Source organism: Megascapheus bottae, chromosome 3 (genome assembly GCF_031878675.1).
Source record: "Megascapheus bottae isolate mThoBot1 chromosome 3, mThoBot2.hap1, whole genome shotgun sequence".
NCBI classification, from domain to species: Eukaryota; Metazoa; Chordata; class Mammalia; order Rodentia; family Geomyidae; genus Megascapheus; species Megascapheus bottae.
In genome coordinates this window covers 38,478,183-38,499,812 of record NC_143511.1, presented here as the reverse complement: position 1 = coordinate 38,499,812, position 21,630 = coordinate 38,478,183, and the positions used below count along the sequence as shown (strand labels likewise).

At 37.1% G+C, this 21,630-nt stretch overlaps 1 protein-coding gene across 3 annotated transcripts in view; it reads right to left on the bottom strand.

Annotated features, from left to right (window-relative positions):
* Kdm4c (lysine demethylase 4C) overlaps window positions 1–21,630 on the bottom strand; it is a 313,858-nt gene that overhangs the window by 137,339 nt on the left and 154,889 nt on the right. For all 3 annotated transcript variants that reach the window (XM_090329959.1, XM_090329957.1, XM_090329958.1), the window contains exons 9-12: window positions 19,049–19,242; window positions 15,539–15,763; window positions 12,482–12,806; window positions 10,258–10,366 (exon numbers count right to left, since the gene is read on the bottom strand). In XM_090329959.1, the coding sequence (XP_090186085.1) occupies window positions 10,258–10,366; window positions 12,482–12,806; window positions 15,539–15,763; window positions 19,049–19,242 (853 nt within the window). The remainder of the gene's footprint in view (window positions 1–10,257; window positions 10,367–12,481; window positions 12,807–15,538; window positions 15,764–19,048; window positions 19,243–21,630) is intronic.

The window sequence follows — 21,630 nt, the reverse complement described above, 5'->3', positions numbered from 1 at the left end:
TGAGCTCCAGCACCACTTTCAGCTTTTTGCTATGTATGTGGGGTACCGAGGAATTGAACCCAGGTCTTCGTGCATGCTAGGCAAAGCATTCTACCACTAGGCCAAACTCCCGGACCCCTGTTGTTCTTTTTTTTTAAATACCAAAATTCTGTAGCAGATATCATACAGTTAAAAGAAACATGAGTCCAAACACAAAATCCTTTAACATGCATAAGCACTTCTGAATTCACAGAAACAGGTTCTGACACCTCCAGGCTCCCGATCTTTTTGAAATGCTTTGCTGCATAAGGAATGGTTTAAGCATTCTAAGAAATAGGCCAGGCCTGTAACTAATACTGCTGCAGAGGGAGAAATGAGGAAATCATACTATCTTGAATAAAAGTAATGACCTCTCAAAAATACTATCATCGCTGTCTGAAATTACCTAATTGTCCTATCACTAAAAAACTGTTCTATTTTATAAAAGAGTACCATACTATCAAAGCTATCAATTCCCGGGTCATATTTACCACAAAGTAAAAGTGTTAGTTCATAGCAGTATTCTGAATGATACTTTTGAAACAAAACATTTATTACTCTAAATATTCTAGAATTAATAGCTCTTCATATAAAAACTGGTTATGCACACAAAATATAATAATCAAGCTAGAAGAAATATGAGTTAAACTAAAAACATTTTGTCTATACATATAACTAGGTACTGAGAGGACAACCATATTTCCTGCCTCTACAGTTTCTTATAGATAAATTCACAATACTTATTTATTACAGACAGCCTGTTTATAATATCCTCACCCTTACCAAACATATCTTTAATACATCTTCTAAAGCATCCTCCCAGATTGTTATTGTGTACGTATAGCTTTTAAGAGTAAAAAGTGACAATGTTTTAAAAGATGAGTTCAAATACAAAATGACTTAAAGGAAAGCATATTTTAAAAGTAGAGCCTTGGCAATGCTATGGACATGGTACTGGATATATAAACACAACTACACAGACATAAAACTTATGACTCTATGCACATAATGTTTTATTACATAGATTAATATGTATATATGACATACAAACCCTCAACCTAATTTTAATTATGTTCTAAAATCTAAGTGCCAGTGACTGTATATAGAGATTCCCTTCTTGAATATTTGTTTGTTAAATATGTCATTTGAAATATGATGCAAAAATCAATGTTTATAAATTCTTAAAAAAATAAAAAAAGTAGAGCCCTGGGACCAGGAGTTTGGCCTAGAGAGCTTGCCTAGCATGCACAAAGACCCAGGTTCGATTCCTCGAAACCACATACAGAAGTGGTACTATGGCTCAAGGGGTAAAGCTTTAGTCTTGAGAAAGCCCAGGACAGTGCTCAGACTCTGAATTTAAGGCCCAGGACTGACAAAAACAAAAAGTTATCATTTCTGAGAAATAAAAATGTGTTTAGTCTTCAGTTACTCAAAACCATCACTGAATATCATAATAAAGATTAATGTCCAGTACAAAAGTACCCAAGAGAACTATCTTTCTTAAAAAAATACAAGGGTCAGGAGTTTGGCCTAGTGGCAGAGTACTTGCCTAACATATACTGGGTTCAATTCCTGATACCACGTACATAGAAAAAGCTGGAGGTGGTACTGTGGATCAAATGGTAGAGTGCTAGCCTTGAGAAAGCCCAAGGATAAATAATGGGATAAACATATTAACCAGGCATTAAAAAGGGTGTTTTCAATATTAATGAAATATAAAATATATCCATTATAAAACACACAATACTAAGTGAACACATTCAAAACAAGCACATAAAACTGTACATACAGAAAGACACTCCTACCAAAAACACATTTAAAAAGAACAAAAGAAAATAATAACTTGCAACAACTACAAAAAGACAAACTTTGAAAACTACAACCAGACAGAGTACTATTAGAAACTGAGGAAAATTTTACCTTAAGAACAGACTTAGGCCAGACTCATTTGTTTGCTTAATATGATGTCTTTGAACAAATTTTGCTAAGCAGTTTCTATAAAGAAAAGCATTTGGGCTATTTGTGGAAGCGCTGCGGCCAGGCTGTGCTGATGGAATCAGCAGATGGGAAAAACCATCCACTCTACTACAGGAGAATTTCCTACTTCCAGGCACACAATGATCTGCTGCTTGGGGGTCACAAGTTTTGGTTGATACAGCACCATTCTCTGCTAAGAACGGCCCAGCAGTATTTGTTATGTTTCAGGTACTTGAGCAAATTCTCAGTCCTGGGAGGCATTAAATATGCTTTCAAACATCCTGGTGAAAAAGAGAGGAATGAGAAGGGGAAATATGTGCAAATGAAAGCAGAAGTGAATGGGTTCCTCAAAGAAAAAGCAAGAGAAGATCCAAATTTCAGAACTTTATCCTTGCTGTATTGAATACTACATTTCAGTGAGTTTTATTTTTTAATAATGGCTTTCAAATTCTTCTAAAGGTCAGTTCAAAAGGACAAAAGAAAAAAATAACAAGGCTTTTAGGTATGATTTTCATGGAGCGGTGACACAGAGGGAAAGTCCACCTTACTTTCTCTTAACATGCCACTGTGATAATGGATAGCAGAAAAATTGCAGAACTAAAAAATTAAATAAGTGGAAATAGTGGGAGGGGGTGGAGAGTTTGCATGTTTTAGGTTTTTGGCTTTGTTTGGGGATGCTTGCTAAGGACTTAGTTTCTACTATTAGAATTCCATGCTTCAGATATTACCACATCCGGGGCCGGGAGTTTGGCCTAGTGGTTAAAGTGCTTGTCTAGCATGCATGAAGACCCGGGTTCGATTCCTCGGTACCACATACATAGAAAAAAGCCGGAAGTGGTGCTGAGGCTCAAGTGGTAGAGCTCTAGCCTTGAGAAAGTCCAAGGACAGTGCTCAGGCCCTGAGCTCAAGCCCAGGACTGGCAAAAAAAACAAAAAAACAAACAGATATTACCACATTGGAAAAGGTTTAAGCACATTCCAACTGATAAAAATATATGCTTAAAAAAAAAAAAAAGATATACAAAGACACGAAGACCAAGAATGTGGCCTAGTGGTAGAGTGCTGATCTAGGTAAAGCCCTGGGTTCAATTCCTCCACACCATCTAAACAGAAAAGGCCAGAAGTGGCACAGCAGCTTAAGTGGTAGACTGCTATCCCTGAGCTCAGGGACAATGCCCAGGGCCTGAGTTCAAGCAACAAGACTACTGGCGGGGGGGGGGGGGGGTGGTAAAGGGAGGGAGGGAGGGAGACCGCCCGGAGAGAGCAGGGGGGTGATATCAATCAAGATACCTACTTTGAAGATGGGTGCAGGTGGCTCATGCCTGTAATCCTAATTACTCAGGAGGGTGAGATCTGAAGATCATGGTTCAAAGTCAGCCCCCAGCACCAAAGTCTGTGAGACTTTTATCTCCAATTAACTACCAGAAAACAAGAAGTGGCACTGTGGTTCAAGTGGTAAAGTGCTAGCATTGAGCTGAAGAGCTCAGGGACAGTATCCAGGCACAGTGTTCAAGCCCCATAATCAACAAGAGAAAAGAAAAAAAAGAAAGAAAGAAACCTGCTTTGAAATACCATATTTAGGGTTTGTTTGGAGTTTTTTTTTCTAATGTATTTGCAACCTAGTTTTAAAGCTCACGATTTCATGAGTGCTTTATACCTACACATTTTAGGAAACTATTTTTAAGTGCCATTGATAAGCTTTACTTTCTATTAAAGATAAATTATGTCTAATTATAGTCCTTAAAGAACCTTCATGTATTGCTGTTTGATCAAATAAATTTCTTACTTAAAAAAAAAACATACATTGAACTTATAAACTGGTCTGCTGAATGGCAACCTTAAACACATGCCAAGGGATATAGCTTCAAAACTCTTGATAATTATCAAATATCATGATAATTATGGCACCTCTAGAGAGGTGGGTTTCCTAGGAAACAGTAAAAGTACTAGTGTGGCTTCAACTGGCATATTAAAGGAGAAGTGCTAGGCTAGGAGTTTGGACTATTGGTAGAGTGCTTGAGTGGCATGCACGAAGACCCAGGTTCGATTCCTCAATACCACATACATAGAAAAAAAGCTGGAAGTGGTGCTGAGGCTCAAGTGATAGAGCTCTAGCCTTGAGAAAGTTCAAAGACAGTGCTCAGGCCCTGAGCTCAGGCCCAGGACTGGCAAAAAAAAAAAAAAAAAAAAAGAACTGAAAATAGACCTTCCCTACGATCCCGCCATACCACTCCTGGGCATCTACCCTGAGCATCTTAACTCAAGATAGGATAAGGACACCTGCTCATCTCTGCACTATTCACAATAGCCAGGTGATGGAAACAATCCAGATGCCCTTCTGCAGATGAATGTATACAAAAAATGTGATATAGATATATATACATACATACACACACACACACACACACACACACACACACAATGGAATTCTACATAGCCAACAGACAAGAAAAAATAATGGCATTTGCAGGGAAGTGGATGAATCTAGAGCAAATCATGTTGAGTGAGACAAGTCAAGACCAAAGGAACAAAAGGCGCATGGTATCCTTAAAATGTGGCTATTAGATCCAAACAGTACAAGAGCGAGGACTCAATATTTGCGTACTCAATGCTATGAACATGGTATTGGAAATATAAACACAACTACATAGACATGAAAATCTATGACTCTATAGACAATGTTTTATGTATCTATGACATATAAACCCTCAGCCTAATTTTAATTATGTTCTAAAATGTAAGTGCCAATAATTGTTTATAGAGATTCCCTTCTTAAATACTTGTTTGTTAAATGTCATTTGAAATATGATGTAAAAATCAATGTTAATAAATTACTTAGTTAAAAAAAAAACCTATGTAGCTCAAAACCTATAGGATGAGACTAAATGAAATGAACTCTAGGATATGGAAACAAGGTTTGTCTTGTGTGATTATTGTTCTTAATGTACTATGTTATTTCTCTTCCCTTTTTTTTTGTCCTTATGGTTAATCTCATGTTGTTACTGTCTCTTGACTCTGTTATCAGGTATATTTTATATACATTTATTTGTTTATTTGAAACAGGGAAGGAAAGGGAGGAAAACAAGATAATTGAGAGCGGGTGGGGGAGGGAAACAGAGGCAAAAACATGAGAAGGGGTATCTATGCTTAATGCACCTTCTACCTGATGAATGTAACAGTAACCCCTCTATGCATTATCCTGACAATTTAAAAACCAAAACCAAAAACCCTCCAGTTTTCTTCTCGATTCTCCAGAATACTCAGAGGATAACAGAAGTCCTTAGCTTATTCACATAGAAAGTGAGAGTGTTGCAAAAGCCACAATCATCAATGTTTCAGCAAAATAACCTCAAACCCTTGAGACAACTTCATTAACCAAATATCCATTTATAAATTTTGCAAGCTTTATAGACTGAAACCAGCCAGAACTGCTCTCCAGGGAGAAAGTCTGGGCAGACTTACTATGGCCCACTCAGAATACACTCCAAGTAGCACACTGAACAAACCATCATTACTTTGTGTTGGTGTGGAACTCCTTTCAGGGAGTGGTGCTGTAGGCAGTCTGTGATGGAGATTGATGGAAACTCAGAAATGTTGTGGGTTAAATGTCAATTACTTTATGCGAATTTGCGCTTCAATTTATCTTTTATTATTATTTAAAAGTTATTTTTATGCATGGGAGCATGGCCTCGTTGTAGAGTGCTTGCCAAGCATGCCTAAAGCCCTGGGTTTAATTCCTCGGTGCCACATACACAGAAAAAAGCTGGAAGTGGTGCTGTGGCTCAAGTGGTAGAGGGCTAGCCTTGAGAAAGCTCAAGGGGAGTGTCCAAACCCTGAGTCCAAAGACCCAGAACTGGCAAAAAAGAAAAGTTATTTTTTTATTTAATTTTATTGTCAAGGTGAAGTACAGAGGGGTTATGGATATATACATAAGATAGTGAGCTCATGCTTGTAACCCTACTTACTCAGGAAGCTGACATATGAGGATCAAGGTTTAAAGCCAGCCTGGGCACAAAAGGATCTGAGATGCATCTCCAATTAAACTCTAGAAAACTGTAAGTGGGTATTGGCTCAAGGGCAGGGCAGTAGCCTTAAGTTGAAGAGCTCATGGACAGTGCCCAGGCCCAGGGGTAGGGTGCTAGCTTTGAGCTGAAGAGCTTAGGGACAGCTCCCAGGCCCAGTGAAAGCCCCATGACCCCCCCCCCAAAAAAAAAGGGAAGTGAGTACATTTCTTCTCCAACATTATTACCAATTCCAATAATTTTCTCCCACTTACTATCCCCTTACCCCTCACCCCAATGTAAAGTTCATTTCTAACATATTGTCTTATGGGCATTGATGTTGCATTAGTTCATCCTTTGTCAGTTTTCCCACCATTTTGTTATTTCCCTTCCCTTGCCTAATTCATATAAATGTATATACAATATACCGGACACCAAAATCAGGTACAGTGACAACAGGGGATAAATCATGGGGGAGGGGGGCGGGGAGAGGAGAAATAGTAGTACATTAAAAACAACATGTAGTACATTAAAAACAACAACCATGCCAAGCATGGTGGCTCACGCCTGTAATCCTAGCTAATCCTAGGGTGGTCACCTTGAGCTGGGTGGTCACCTTGAGCTGAAGAGCTCAGGGACAGCACCCAGACCCAGACCCAGAGTCCAAACTCCACGACCAATAATATATATTTTTTAATGTAACGTATAGAGAGGTTATAATTATATGTGACAGACAGTGGATGCATTACTTCTCACACACTGCTACCCCTTCTCATGTTTTTTGACCCATTTCCCTCCCCTCCTCCCAAACATCTTGTTTTTCTCCCTTCCCTTTCCTATTTCAAATAAACAAATAAACATATATACAATATGCCAACTAACAAAGTCAGATACAGTAACAATATGAGATTAACCAAAGGGTAACAAAAGAGAAGAGAAATAACATAGTACATTAAGAACAACAATCACACAAGATAAAGCTCGTGTTTCTATATGCTAGAGACCCTTTCACTTAGCCTCATCCTATATGACCTTATGTATCTAGGTTTTGCACTACTGTAATCCTCTGCTAGGAGAGTCCTAGGTTTCACAACCGATGACCAAAAAAAAAATCTCATTTCCATATCTAGGAGTTCATTTCACTTCGCCTCACATCATCTTATAGGGTCATATATAAATACCTATTGAACTATTATGATCCTCTGCTAGGAAAATCCTAGATATAGACTAATTATTAGAAATGACAATTTAGTGAAAATAAGAGGAATATAGCTTTTCCTAGGAAAACTAAAACAGGATTAAAAAACAAAATCTGAGGGCTGGCAATGTGGCTTAGTAGTACAGTGCTTGCATAGCATGCATGAAGCCCTGGGTTCAAACCCTTAATACCACATAACTAAATAAACAGATGAAGCCAGAAGTGACACTGTGGCTCAAGTGGTAGAGTGCAAACCTAGAGCAAAAGAAGCTCTGGGGCAGTGACCAGGCCCCAAGTTCAAGCCCCAAGTTCAAGCCCCAAGACTGGGAGGGGCTGGGGTATACCTTGACCTGATGTGGCGGTAGGTGACAATAATCCCAGAACTAGTAATAGAGAGGCTGAGACAGAAAGATGGCAAGTTCAAGGCTAGTCTAGGTTACATAAAAAGATTCTGTCCCAAACACAAGAAAAAAAAAATTTTTAGAAGGCACAACTCAACAATGTATGCAAATATACACTAAGGTATTTCATTACTTCTACATTACTGGAGCTACAATTTCACACTGGACTAGTTTTATGAAAAGTACCATTGCCCTTATCTGATCCTCACTTTTTTTGCATCCTTACCAAATCTTTCTTCCTGTCTGAATATATGTTATAAAAGAAGACAGTGTGTAAAAAGAAGTCTGATAATATAATCTGGCAGGTACATTTAATATAAACAAGAACCCTGAACTTACTATGCTGCCCCCTTGACAACCCGAAAAGAACAAGTTGCGTTTGATTAACAGTGGAGTGTTTGGATCTAATATCCATATATTAAGGGTACCATGCACCTTTTGTTCCTTTGGTCTTGATTTATCTCACTCAACATGATTCACTCTAGTTTCACTTTCCAGCGAATGCCATTATTTTATCTTGTCTATTGGCTATGTAGAATTCCATTGCACATACACACACACACACACACACACACACACACACACACACCACATTTTTATATCCAAACAGTACAAGAGCGATGACTCAAGATTCAGGTACCCAAGGTTATGGACATGGTCTTGGAGATATAAACATAACTACATAGACATAAAAATCTATGATGAGCTATATACTCTATAGATATAATATTGTATTACATAGAATAATATGTATCTATGACATAGAAACCCTCAGCTTAATTTTAATTATGTCCTAAAACCTAAGTGCTAGTGATTGTATATAGATTCACTTGTTTGTTAAACATGACATTTGAAATATGATGTAAAAATCAATGTTAATAAATTCTTTAATTTTAAAAAATTGGAAAAAAAAATGAGTGGAGTGTTGACGGCCAGGAGGTTGGCCTAGTGGTAGAATGCTTGCCTAGCATGCACAAAGACCTAGGTTTGATTCCTCTGTACCACATATAAAGAAAAAAGCTGCAAGTGGTTCTGTGGTTCACATGGTAGAGTGCTAGCCTTGAGAAAGCCCAAGGACAATGCTCAGGGCCTGAGTTCAAGCCAAGACTGGCAAAAAAAAAAAAAAAGAATGGAGTGTTGGCTGGGGGTTTGGCCTAGTGGTATAGAGTGCTTGCCTGGCATGCACAAAGACCCAGGTTTGATTCCTCAGTACCACGTATATGGGGGAAAAAAGCTGGAAATGGTGCTGTGGTTCAAGTGGTAGAGCTCTAGCCTTGAGAAAATCCAAGGCTCTGAGTTCAAGCTGCAGGACTGGCAAAAAAAAAAAAAAGAGTATAAATGAAAGGAAGGCTCTTTATAGAAGGCCTGTTTTCATATACTGCTTAGAAATAGGAATGAGGCTCTAACAATGTTAAGTCGTGTTTTGAAGAAATAGTAATCAGTGGTCTATTTGGTCTTTTTTTCTTTTAAGGGAAATATTGGGTTTGAATTCAGGTGCTTAAGTTGTTAATCAGTGATTGACTACTTGGGCCATTACTCCAGTTTTCTTTGTTGTGCTTTAGCTACTTGGGGACAGGCTCTAGCTCTTTGCTGGGTCATCATAAGCTGAGATCTGTATGTAGCTGGGATGACAAGCCTAATGGTGACAGGGTCTAATGAGTTTTTTGGCCTGACTGGCCTCACACCACATTCCTCCTGATCTTTGCCTCTTTAAAGGTCTGACTTTAATTTAGGGCAACAAAGGCATTTTTGTAAAAGGAGAGATAAAAGGGGGAACTAACTTAAAATAATGTTGTATCTAGGAGTGGTAAATGAGAATGAGACTCTTTCATACGAAGTGAAATCAGCGCAATCTAGTAAAGGAGAACAATTCTCCCTGCACACAGCAAAACAGAACACAGAAGTACTATATATAGTATCAAGAATTACATATCCTTATTCAAGGATGTCTCATGAACTTGATGGATCAAATTAAAAATAAAGACAGCTCATACAGCATGTCAATTCCATGCTCAGTGAAGTGACTTCCCTTTTTCAATGGTCTAGGGTTTGAACTCAGGGCCTTGCTCACTAGGCAAATGTTCTACAACTTGAGCCATGCTCCCAGGATTTTTGCAATTTATGTTATTTTTTCAGTGAAGGTATCCTACTTTTTGTTCAGGATTAAAAAAAACCACAACCCCCTGACCTATGCATTCCACAAAATTAGAAATACACCATTACTTCTCTCAAGAGAAAAGACTATGTTGTTGTAAAATACCTTTGGTACATGTCAAAAATGTCCAGAAACACAAGACACTTTCACTATGGACACTGTTAGACTATACGAAGAAAGTCTTTATTTCAGGCTGGCAGCTCATGCCTGTGATCCTAGGTACTCAGGATGGTGAGCAGCAGAAGATCTGAGAAGTAAGTTCGAAGCCAGTATGGACAGAAACACCTGAACCATTCTACTTCTGATTAACCAGAAAAAGGCCTGGTAAAACACAAAGTGAGGGCTTGAGTCCTGAGTTTAAGACCTAGTACAGGCAAATAAGAATCCAAATTTGACTCTAAATTATTTATTACATGTTCCCCCAATAATATAACTAACATAGGATCAAGTTTTTTCAACAGTTTACTAGAACAAAACATCCTACAGAATGAAAATGTCATGAACTCACCTTCATCACTTACTGCCTGCTGCTTTACAAGAGTCATTGGAGATCTGGCTGGAGGCTTACTAAGGGGATGACGCCAACTCTTAGCAGTTTTGGTCTCTCCCTCTATTATCTGGTGATAAAACAAAGTAAAAAAATACAAAATAAAAAACAGGGAGAAATTCTCATAAATAAAACTATGATAATCATAATGAAAACTTAGGCTTATTTAAACCTTTAGAAATTAGCTCTTGAAGAAACTTAAACATCAAGTCAAAAGAACCTTCAGCTAGTAATTTTTCCAAGGTCAGTTAAATCTCCAACTTCATTATACTAGGCAGATGAGTTCGCTTTCTATCCTTAAAGAAAAAGAAATCTAAGCAGGCACAATGGTTCTGGAATTCCAGCTACTGAGGATCCTTGGACAAAGTTTATTATAAAAAAATTCAACCTATAAATGCTGAGCACCTGCCATCCCAGTTACATGGAAGCATAAACAGCATAGACTCTAGGTTCTGTTCAAAAACACTGAAGGCCAGGGACCATGGCTCAAGTAGTGGAACACTTGCCAAACAAGCACAAGTTCCTGAGTTTAAACCACAGTGGGGAGAGAGGGAAGGGGAGATGGGAGACAGAGAAAAAGAAAGGAGGAGAGGGGGAGAAGGGAAGAGGGGAACAGATACAAAGAAGGAAATTCAACCAAGTTGAAGATGTTTCCATTTTACTCAGAAATGAACAACTTCACTGTCACAAATTCACTGGCCTCAAATTCATGAAACGCTTGGCTCAGCCTATTGAGTGCTAAAATGACAGATGTGGCCCCCACTCTCTCAGCTTGAAGAATACTACCTGACATATGCTACCAACTTGAAATCACTTCATTTGAAAATAGTGTCATTTTTAATTCTTCTTACAACTGGCCTTTTTGAACTAGGCCATTCCATTTTTCATGTTTCTTTCTTTTCTTTTCTTTTTTGCCAGCTTGAGCTCAGGGCCTGAACACTGTCCATGGGTTTTCCCAAGGCTAGAATCCAGCACTTGAGCCACAGCACCACTTCTAGCTTTTTCTATGTATGTGATATTGAGGAATTGAACCCGGGTCTTTGTGCCTGCTAGGCAAGCACTCTATCACTAGGCCAAACTCCCAATCATTCATTTTTAATGTTTCTTGATAAATATTTGTTTTGTAGTTTGGTACAATACATAATCAGTGATAATGAAAGATGTTTTGTTTATTTGACATTTCAAGATACTGAAAAATAGGATTCAAAGTTGCTTTTGGCCTTTTATAATTTGCCTTGCTACTAAAGGAAACCACTTTAAGTATAAATGAGCAGGAACAAAAAGTGATGGGTCTGCTCGAGCAACAGTTTGGCTTGCTAGCTCCAACACTGAAGCTTTCCTCATTTACTCAAATGTTCTTGTTAGGTGCTACATGGCAAAGAAGACTGAGAATGCTAACATAGGACTATTTTCTAAGCATATGGTTACAAGGATAGATATGATGAAAGCAAATAATGCTCATACTAGAGAACCAAAGAAAGAGACTTATCCAAAAAGGCAGAATAAGAACTTATTAATCTAGAGGGGCCTTGACTTTTCTGAAAGACAAAAGACCTTCTTCTGGGAGTAGGCAGGGCCAACAAGGTCACTTTGGTATTATAATCCAGTGTCCAAGAAGAAAGAGTTAAAAGAAAAACAGAGTAAGCCCTAATGCCAAAATAGAGACTCACAGGTAGGAAGAGGTAGAAAACAGGTAGGAACTGCAGACAAGAGGATGACAGAGCCAAGCAGGGAAGTCTTTCCAGCCTGCCTAAGAACTGTTCCATACCTTGACTGAAACCATGTCAATACAGTATGATTTCATACACTAGTTTTCCTAGATAGTAGTAACAGGCAAAGTGGGGGTAGGGGGGAATATGGGTAAAGGGTACACAGAATCTCTCTGTACTTCTTCTCAGAACTGTATATGAATCATCTTTAATCTCAAAATATTATTTTTTTAAACCTGGCTGAAAGAATATTAACCTTCTACTATATGGCCAAAACCCTTATGCTAAATGAATGCAACATGGGCCAGAGCTCACGGGATATTTATCTCTCAGTCCTTGGAGGAATATGATTAAAATCCGTAAGTATAAAGTTATTTATTTACACCCTAAAGCAAATTTTCAGTGCACAGCATAGCATTTTAGAAAGCGTTCTCTTGTACAGTGAAACACTAATAATAACAGATATCACCACGTACGCCAGGGATCTTGAAGTCATTTCTATCTTCACTGAGGACTGCTGAGATTTCCCCAGATTCCAGGCCACTTCCCCGGTCTTCTACATCACTCTCTTCTCCCTCTGTAAAAACATCACTGCTCTCTGCCACTGAGGAACCCGACTCAGGAGACTTTTGCCACAGGTGTTTCCGTGGATCTGATTCCTCCACCTTTACCAGGCCACTAGAGAATGGTATGGAATCACTGGCTTCCTGGGACATATATGATACATTTATGTTATAGGCTTTGTCATCTTCAGCTTTTATTTCTTCCATTTTAGATGCATTTAAGCAGCTGTTTCCTGGGGTGCAAAAAAAATATTAATAAATCTTTCAGTGCCTTACCCTTAAGTGAAATTATCTAAATATTTTTGACTACCAAGCTTCCTGAATTCCAGAGACCTAGGTGTGAAGGGTCACTAAAAGCATCACACTGTCTCCATGCTTATTGAGATAGGACCTTGGACTTCAGAAAAAGAAAATATCTGTCACAAACAAGAAATTAACAAGAATTTCTACTACTGATTATTATCAAGGCAGTATAATCAACAGTTATCAGACCAATAGTATTTAGGAATCTACCTAAGAATGAGTTCTGTTCCTAATATGATACTAACTAATATGATACTGATGAAATGTACCAGTCCAAAAATTCGTGTAAATGGCACACAAAGGGCAATACAGATACAATACAAATTATTTCCTACATTAATACTACACTGATAGCATGGAAAAGGAATAGGAAGTTTGGTGGATCTTGTTCCTAGATCTTTACATGAATTCGATAATGACATAGAATATTTATCACTCTGGACACAAAGTTAGTTAAGACTATTATCGCTTCTTCTTACCTACATATCTATTTACTTGTCTACCATACACATATAAAGTTTTCTAATTTAGAGTTCTTTTAGGTATAAAAACCTGGAGAACAAACTGCAAATGATTAAACAAAACGAATAACTCTCAGCACCTAAATGTTCCAGCAACTCATAAAGTGGTTAATCACAGTGTTCTAGAAAACATGATAAGGAATTATAAAGAAACATTGATACACATGGCAATGTATTCTTTGAATTTGTTACAATTTGTTTCCCTACCTTCTCAATTCTATCAATCTTCTAGCTATTCACAACTCAATTTAGATTATCATTAATAATAACTCACCTGGTCCATCTAGTCTGGCCTTCACAGAACAGCACAACCCATGAAATTTTATCATGTCACTTAAGGTATTTTGTGCTTATTTGTTTAGCCCTCCCAAATATTATGATCTCACTGGAGAAAGAAAAAAATTCTATACTTTAAACGAGGGACCCACACATTTCAAGAGCAAAGGGATAAAGCTGGAGTAGCAACTAAGGAACAAGTTATATGAATATGAAAGAACAAAATTCTTTTATTCTAAGAACAAGGTATGAAGGTAAAGATAAGGCTTTTCTTTTAAAATAATACTACAATGGGAATGCCAAATTGACAGCAATAGCAAGAATGACTAGACTGGACCTAGGTAAACTGGGACAAAGGCACTCTCTGCAACAATGCATGAAGTGGAGAGAACAGTACAAGGGTGGAACCGGAGAAATCTCATGACAAAAGGGGTTGCAGGCATAGGAAGAAAAAAGCAGGAATTACCAACTAGCTCAATTAATTACAGGACAAAATATCAATAGATATTAAAGAGGCAAATCATTATGCCGTTTTAGAAATATACAATAAATGTGGGAGGAAACCAAGAGGAGTTTAGTATTTAAAAAAAAAAAAAAAAGCCGGGCACTGGTGGCTCAAGCCTGTAATCCTAGGTACTTCAGGAGGCTGAGATCTGTCCAAAGCATGGAAGTTGATGAGACCCTTTCTCCAATTAACCACCAGAAAAACCAGAAGTGTCACTACAGCTCAAGGAGTAAGGTGGTACCCTTGAGGTGAAGAGCTCAGGGACAACACCTAAGCCCTAGGGCAGAGTGGTAGCCTTGAGCTGAAGAGCTCAGGGACAGCACTCAGGTCCAGAGTTCAAGACCCACAACTGACCAAAATAAATAAATAAAAAGCAGCCATAGTATTTTCCTAGGTTGACTTGGTTATTTTTTGTTGGTGTTTTCCCCCCTACCTACTTAAAATGCAGTCCAAGGGGCTGAAAGTTTGGCCTAGTGGTAGAGTGCTTGCCTAGCATGCACGAAGATCTGGGTTTGATTCCTCGGTACCACATACATAGAAAAAAGACAGAAATGATGCTGTGGCTCAAGTGGTAGAACTCTAGCCTTGAGAATGCCCAAGGACAGTGCCCAGCCCCTGAGTTCAAGGCTCAGGACTGGCAAAAAAAGAAAAAAGAAAAAGAAAAAAAGTAAATAAAAAATGAAGTCCAGGCCAACCACTGTGGTTCACACCCGTAATCCTACCTACTCAGGAGGCTGAGATCTGAGGATCTCAGTTCAAAGCCAGCCCAGGCACAGAAAACCATGAGGTGCTTATCTCCAATTAATCACTAGAAAATGGGAAGTGGTGCTGTGGCTCAAGGGAGAGGGTGGTAGCTTTGAGCTGAAGAGCTCAGGGACAGCGCCCAGGCCCAGAGGTAGGATGGTAGCTTGAGCTGAACAGCTCAAGGGGCAGTGCTCAGGCCCAGAGTCCAAGCCCCACAACCAACAAAAAATAAAATGAAGTCCAGAGCTAAGAATATACAAATGCCTGTAACTGGTTTTCTCTGCTTCATATAAATTCAAGAGCAGCTTTCTAAAAATGTATTGTGTACTGTAAACTAACTTGCACTAAAAATTTTTCATTTTAATAATCCTTTTCCTTAATCCAAATATACAATGCTGATGTTTGTCTCAAAACTGCATTACATGTAGAAGCAGTGTCCCTGATTTTTACAACATTCCCTTGACATCCTAGATGAGTTACACTATAACTTTAGACAGTTTAGTGGATGAGCTAAATGGTCTAAGTAAGATGTCTATCCTAATAAACACACAATTAAGGCATAAAACCACTAAATACCTATTAGTTACATGCAAAACATATTAGTCCCTTTTCTCACCAGAGTGTTTGGTATTATCTGAGAAATTCTGTTCCACCTGCATCCTGCTGACAGAGGCCTCTTCTGAAGATATGCTCCCCAGCTTGGACCCTGCTCTTGGCTTTCCTCCAGTCTTGAGGTTCTCTGAGCCTAGGCCAGAACTGGGCGCCTCCTCCCCATTGTCTTTAGCAGACATTTTTTCATCCTCTGCAGCCTTTGGTCTTTTCGAGTGAGACCTACTTCCCTGGACACTATTAACAAAAGAAGTGGAAGTCAGATCAGAAAGTTGATAATAGTTATGAAAAATACTTATCAGTAGGGAGTTATTGACTCTTCCTTATAAGAAAGAAAACACTGGCAGTTTTATAATAATATGCAAAGACAAACATCAAAATTAAGTCTTAAAATGTTGTTTAAATATCAACTTACTGAAGACTAAACTCTTAACTATTAAAAAATAACTGATTAAACAGGCTTGTAACAAAATAAAAGTTCCTTTTTGTTGTTGTTTTCGTTTTTTCCACAAGACAGGGTCTCACTATGTAACCCAGCCTAGCCTTGGAGCTCATGATCTTTCTGACTCTAGAATAGGTGGTATTACAGGCATACACCATCACATCTGGCCAAGATATAATATTTTAATGTTTTCATGTATCAGATAACTTAAAATATTAAACAATTTTGAAAAACAAAAGTAAAATATCAACAGAATAAAAAAATTAATGAAACTGGAAAAAGAAAAGTAATTATTTAGATAATAAAAAGGGGAGAGAAAACAGTAAGTCCTGAAAAGCTCATCTAAAGCCTGAATTACTTGTTTCAAGGTGAAAGTGATTATTTATATAATATTCAGGAATGCATGAACATCATTCAGATTAAATTTCAGATCATTATTATCTTTTAAAAAAAGAAAGTATGTTGATTACATATATTTAAAGTGAGTGTTATGTCAACACATTATTCAGAATAGACACTATTATTAACTTTTGGTATTTTCCAATAAGTCATTTGATAACGTTGTGAAAAATACCTTTTTATTGTAATGTAATACCTCTAAAAATTAAAGACAATTACAAACCAACTCAACCCAACACACAAACAAACACACACACACACACACACGCACACGCACACGGATATATGCACCATATACTATAAACTTAAGCAGTGTAAGAAGTCAAGGAAGGAAGGGATATAACAACTTTCGTTGGCAACAAACACAATAAACCATGTGGAAATTTTCCCAATTCACAAGTACTGTGGTACACGCAAAAGTGCAAATTAAGATAGCTGGTATCTCTTACACTTTTCAAGGAATCATTTCATTTGCTAGACTTTCCTAAATATGGTATTACTGAAAACCTGATCATCACAAATCTCATTAAATCCCAGGCCTAGCATATCAATTAAGCTCCATGAAAACTGACTTCATAGCAAGGTAAGCAAGGTAACTTATTGTCTTAACAGATGCATAAATATTTCCAATATGTATATTATCACAGATTCCTGTTCTGTATTAGACTCAAAAGACTCACTGAGATAAAAAAAAAAAAAGTAAGAGATCAGTTAGGGCTGGGAGTATGGCGTAGTGGTAGAATGCTTGCCTAGCATGAAGCTTTGGGTTGGATTTGTCCTGCCTAGCATGCAGGAAGCCCTGGGTTCAGTTCCTCAGTGCCACATACACAGAAAAAGTAAGAAAAAAAAAAAACAAAGAAAGAAAGAAGAAAAGAAGAAAGAAAGAAAGAACGAGGAAAGGAAAATGAAAAAGAAAAAAAGAAAAGAAAAATATCAGTTAATCTACGTGATTGGAGTTTTGTGCTTTCTGTCCAGTAAAGTACAGCCCCCAAGATGTACAATAAGTACAAACTCAAGATTGAATACTGTGTCTTTGGTAAGATGGAGTAAGCTATATTTCAAAGGCACTAATAGTTTCTCTCAATGTCTACTTTTCAAACTTGTTCTGAATGTACCTATACTAAGTTAGACCTAGTAAATCATATATGTTAGAGTGACACAATGCACATACACACATACATATAAGCACATCAGACGCAGCACTTAACCTTCCACACAGGTGAAACACATGATAATTTTAATTCTATTTTTCTCTTAATTTTAAAATGTTGGTTCCAACCTACTACACTGATTTGAAAACTAGTATTTTGAAAATCTTTGCTGAATATGAACATATGAGTTTTAGATGTATTACTGACTAGTTCTGTGCCCTAGGTATATCTTTTACAAAATGAAGAAATGTGATTACATGTCCATGAGGTTCCTTTGCTCACTAACCTTCTGAAATGGTAAAGAAAAAAAAAATGTCAAGGGGGGAAAAAAAGTCCAAAAAAAAAAAAAACATTAGAATTATGAGTAAAGATTTAAATATACAATGCAAATACAGCAAAAAAATAAATTCAAGCAATCAAAATAAATTCAAGTAATCAAAAATCATGCTGCAGAAAATCATTTATTTACATACGCAAAAAAACTTGCTCATTAACTTGTCATCAAATTGTTAAGAGAGCATAGTGCGCAGTTGTGAAAAGGCATATATTATTAGATGATATATTATATATACATATATATGTAAAGGATATATACAAAATGTTAAGCCTGGTTATCTCAGGATAGTGAGGTTAAGAGTGCTTTGGGATTCCTTCATTATTTCTTTACTTATTTTACAAATATTCTCCAATAATCAATTATTACCTTTAAAATCTGAAAGAAAAACAATGAGCAATATTGTAGAGAAATTTTTAACACAAAACTGAAAAATATATAAATATGAACAAGTAGTCTAAAGTTTTGAGGAATACACTCCCTACCCTACAAATAGGATTTTAAACAGGACGATATTTCCAGCAGTTGTAAAGCTTTCAACATGGCCCCTGGCCCCCACACCCCCCAATAGTGGTATGACAATAAAGCTCACAAGGTGAACCACTGTACAGAAATAAACATGTTCTGCTTTACTTCTTATAAAAAAATGAGCCAGACCAGGGGTTTGGCCTAGTGGTAGAGTGCTTGCCTAGCATGCACAAAAACTGGGTCTGGTTCCTCGGTATCGCATTTATAGAAAACGCCAGAAGTGGTGCTCTGGCTCAAGTGGTAGAGTTCTAGCCTTGACAAATCCCCCAAAAGAATGAGCCAAGTGCATAAGATGCAGGAACATGTAAGAATCCAGATGAAAAAAAGTATTATCTCAGATGTTTGAAAAACTAAGAAATCAGAAAACAATTTGGTAGCAAATGAAACATCTGGAAATCAGGTTATTGATGTTGATCAAAACGTGGAGATTAATGGAGATAACCAATAAAACGTAAATCTATAATAGGGTAAAAAAGCTAAAATCTGTGGTGTATATTTTCTATGTATACTGATTTGGGGACTATTCTCAAATACAATATTATATGCCTTCCTATATTTTCTGTCTCAATGACAAAGAAATAGAAAGCAAGAGCCCTGGAGAACATCATGTTTAATGATCCATTTCAATTGAGTAAACAATAACAAACACTAAATGGTAGAGCCATTACCTCTTGGGTGCTTTTTGTACTTTCCTCCTCCTCTGCAGCCAGGCTTTTACTTCAGGAGTGGATTCTGGAGTAGGCTTTATGTGGTCAATGGTGTATATATCCTTTCCTTGTTTCCAAAGCTGGTATCTGTCTGGCTGAAATTTCTTCACAAAGATATCCATTGAAATCTTCACCATGTCTTTCCTGCAAGTGCACTGGGACACAGTGGAACAATTTTAATGAAATTAGCAATGAATCATTTGCTAGCTATATTAAGTCACATAAAATCATCTCTTGAATAAACCATATGTGAGTGTTTAGTCAGAATATAACTAATGACAACTACATTTTCAAACACTGAGTAAATAATAAACCCAACATCTTCAGAGCAAAGATGAAATCTTACATATACTCATTTATTTTTATTTTTTTGCAAGAAGCAAGAGGATTTTATTCGGGCATGCTCGGGCTCCCAGGTACACGTGACCTCGAGATCCGCAAGGTTCGGGTCAGTGGCTGAGAGCCACATATACTCATTTATAAATGGACAAATTAGAACACTTTATGTTGAAAGTGTGTTTGAAGATATATGATATTTGCCTAACATGCTCAAAGCCCAAATTCAGTTCCTAACCACCAAAAGCAGGTGGGGAGGGAAGAAAAGCAGGAAAAGAGAAATACTTTGTGCACACAGGAAAAACAGAAATAGACAACAAAGTGAAATACTGCCTATATTCAGAAGCTTTATCTTCCTTCATAAGAACATATTAAACATTTGAATTGCTACTAAAGTATAAAAAGTCTGAAAACCTAGTGCTGTTCCCAGTATCTCAGTGATATAATTATCCTATCTAAATTAATTCTAAGATAATCATCTCCAGCTTCAAACTTCCCTTCATAATTCTAATGTTAATTCAAAGACTTTTTTCTCAATAGATTATGCTTATGAAATATAGATCCAACTATTTACCTCAGTAGAAGTCAGAAACAGAATGATACTCAAAAAAGATTTGGGGGGAGGGGAAAGGAGAACAAAACATGAAAAGGGGTATCAATGTTCGAGAAGTAATGCACCCACTACCTGACAAATGTAACTGGAACCCCTCTATACATATCTCTGACAATAAAATTTTTTAAAACAAGATCTGTGTAGAAAATCCCTGCCTATAAAATGCAGGGGTTTATAAAATGGTAAAACACCAAATATAATTAAAACTAACTTCTTCAACTCTAAGTAATATTCAACCACTATCAATAATACCAAGATTCTTTCTCTGCCCAACATTCACAGTAAATATTTCACAGCCCTCCCTATAAAACCTTAAAAGTTCAATATGTTGCATCTACAGTGGATTCATACTCTGAAATGCCTCCTGCATCACTTTCATGTTTCAGCATCCTTCCAAATTCACAGTTAGACCCTTATCCTGCCAAAGCAGAACTAATTTTTCTACCTCTCCTAGCACTAATCCATCTTTATAGCAGTTACTTTGATTCTTTAAAATGACTACCTTTTTTCTTTCGTTCACTAAGATACATTCTACACCGCTCTATCTTTACAATAAAGTCTAAACATGTGAATGTGATATCAGAAGCTCTAAGACATAATTTTAGCAGTGAGATAGAAACTCTCTCCCAAAGCAAGTCAACATGAACATACTTTTTTAAAATGAGTCATCAGAGCCTGAAGACATCAATCTTCCAAAAACTCCATCTCCTATCACAATAGCTTACTTCTCAGCAGTCTAAGAACCAAAGAAACTTCACCTTTAAGATCTAAATGTCAGGTTTACTGGCTATTCCTTAGAACTGAATATTATTTATCTACCCTATGATTTCTAATTTTATATAGTGAAAGTTCTAAGCTACGTTTATATAATTTTGTATAATAATGTGGACAGTTCAGACATTAAGAAATTTAAGTCTATTTTGAGTAAGATGCAATCTTTCGACTAAAGGAAAAAAATTACAAGTTTGGACTCATGAGCAGAAACTTCATTATCTTACAATGTTACAAATTTTGCTTCTAGAGAAAAACAGAATAATGGACAATGTGATGATACCTCCTTTTAATGAGCTAATTTAGGCTTGAACCAGATTATGGCTCTACTATTCCTAGGGGAGGCAGGCTAGCAAGCTGCAGAATAGGATTTCTCAAGAAAACATTTTAGGGGGAAAAAAGCTTTAATTTGATACTCATCTTGTTTGTTCAGATGGTACTATAAAATATAACTTGTTTACATTTTGCTTCCACATTTTGACTAAGCTGCAGACCTCTATGGAAATCAATAATCAGCAAGCCATGATCAAATAGGAATGTGTTCTGAGATTTGATGGATGGTGTGGCTGAACAAACTTAGATAAAATAGATTAGGCATATGAAACAAAGACAACCATTCACCTCAGCAGAAAAAAGAAATAGAGATATGGCCACCTAGGAAAGATTAGTTAACACCCCTCTATCTGATGGTTTGGGTGTCTGTAAACTGCATAGAAGACAAAAGCACTTCCAGTTTAGAATGAAAGGGAAAGAAACAGGGCAAAACAAGGAGACTACAAGGGCATAGCAATAGATGCAAAGGACTGAACCAACAAGATATCAT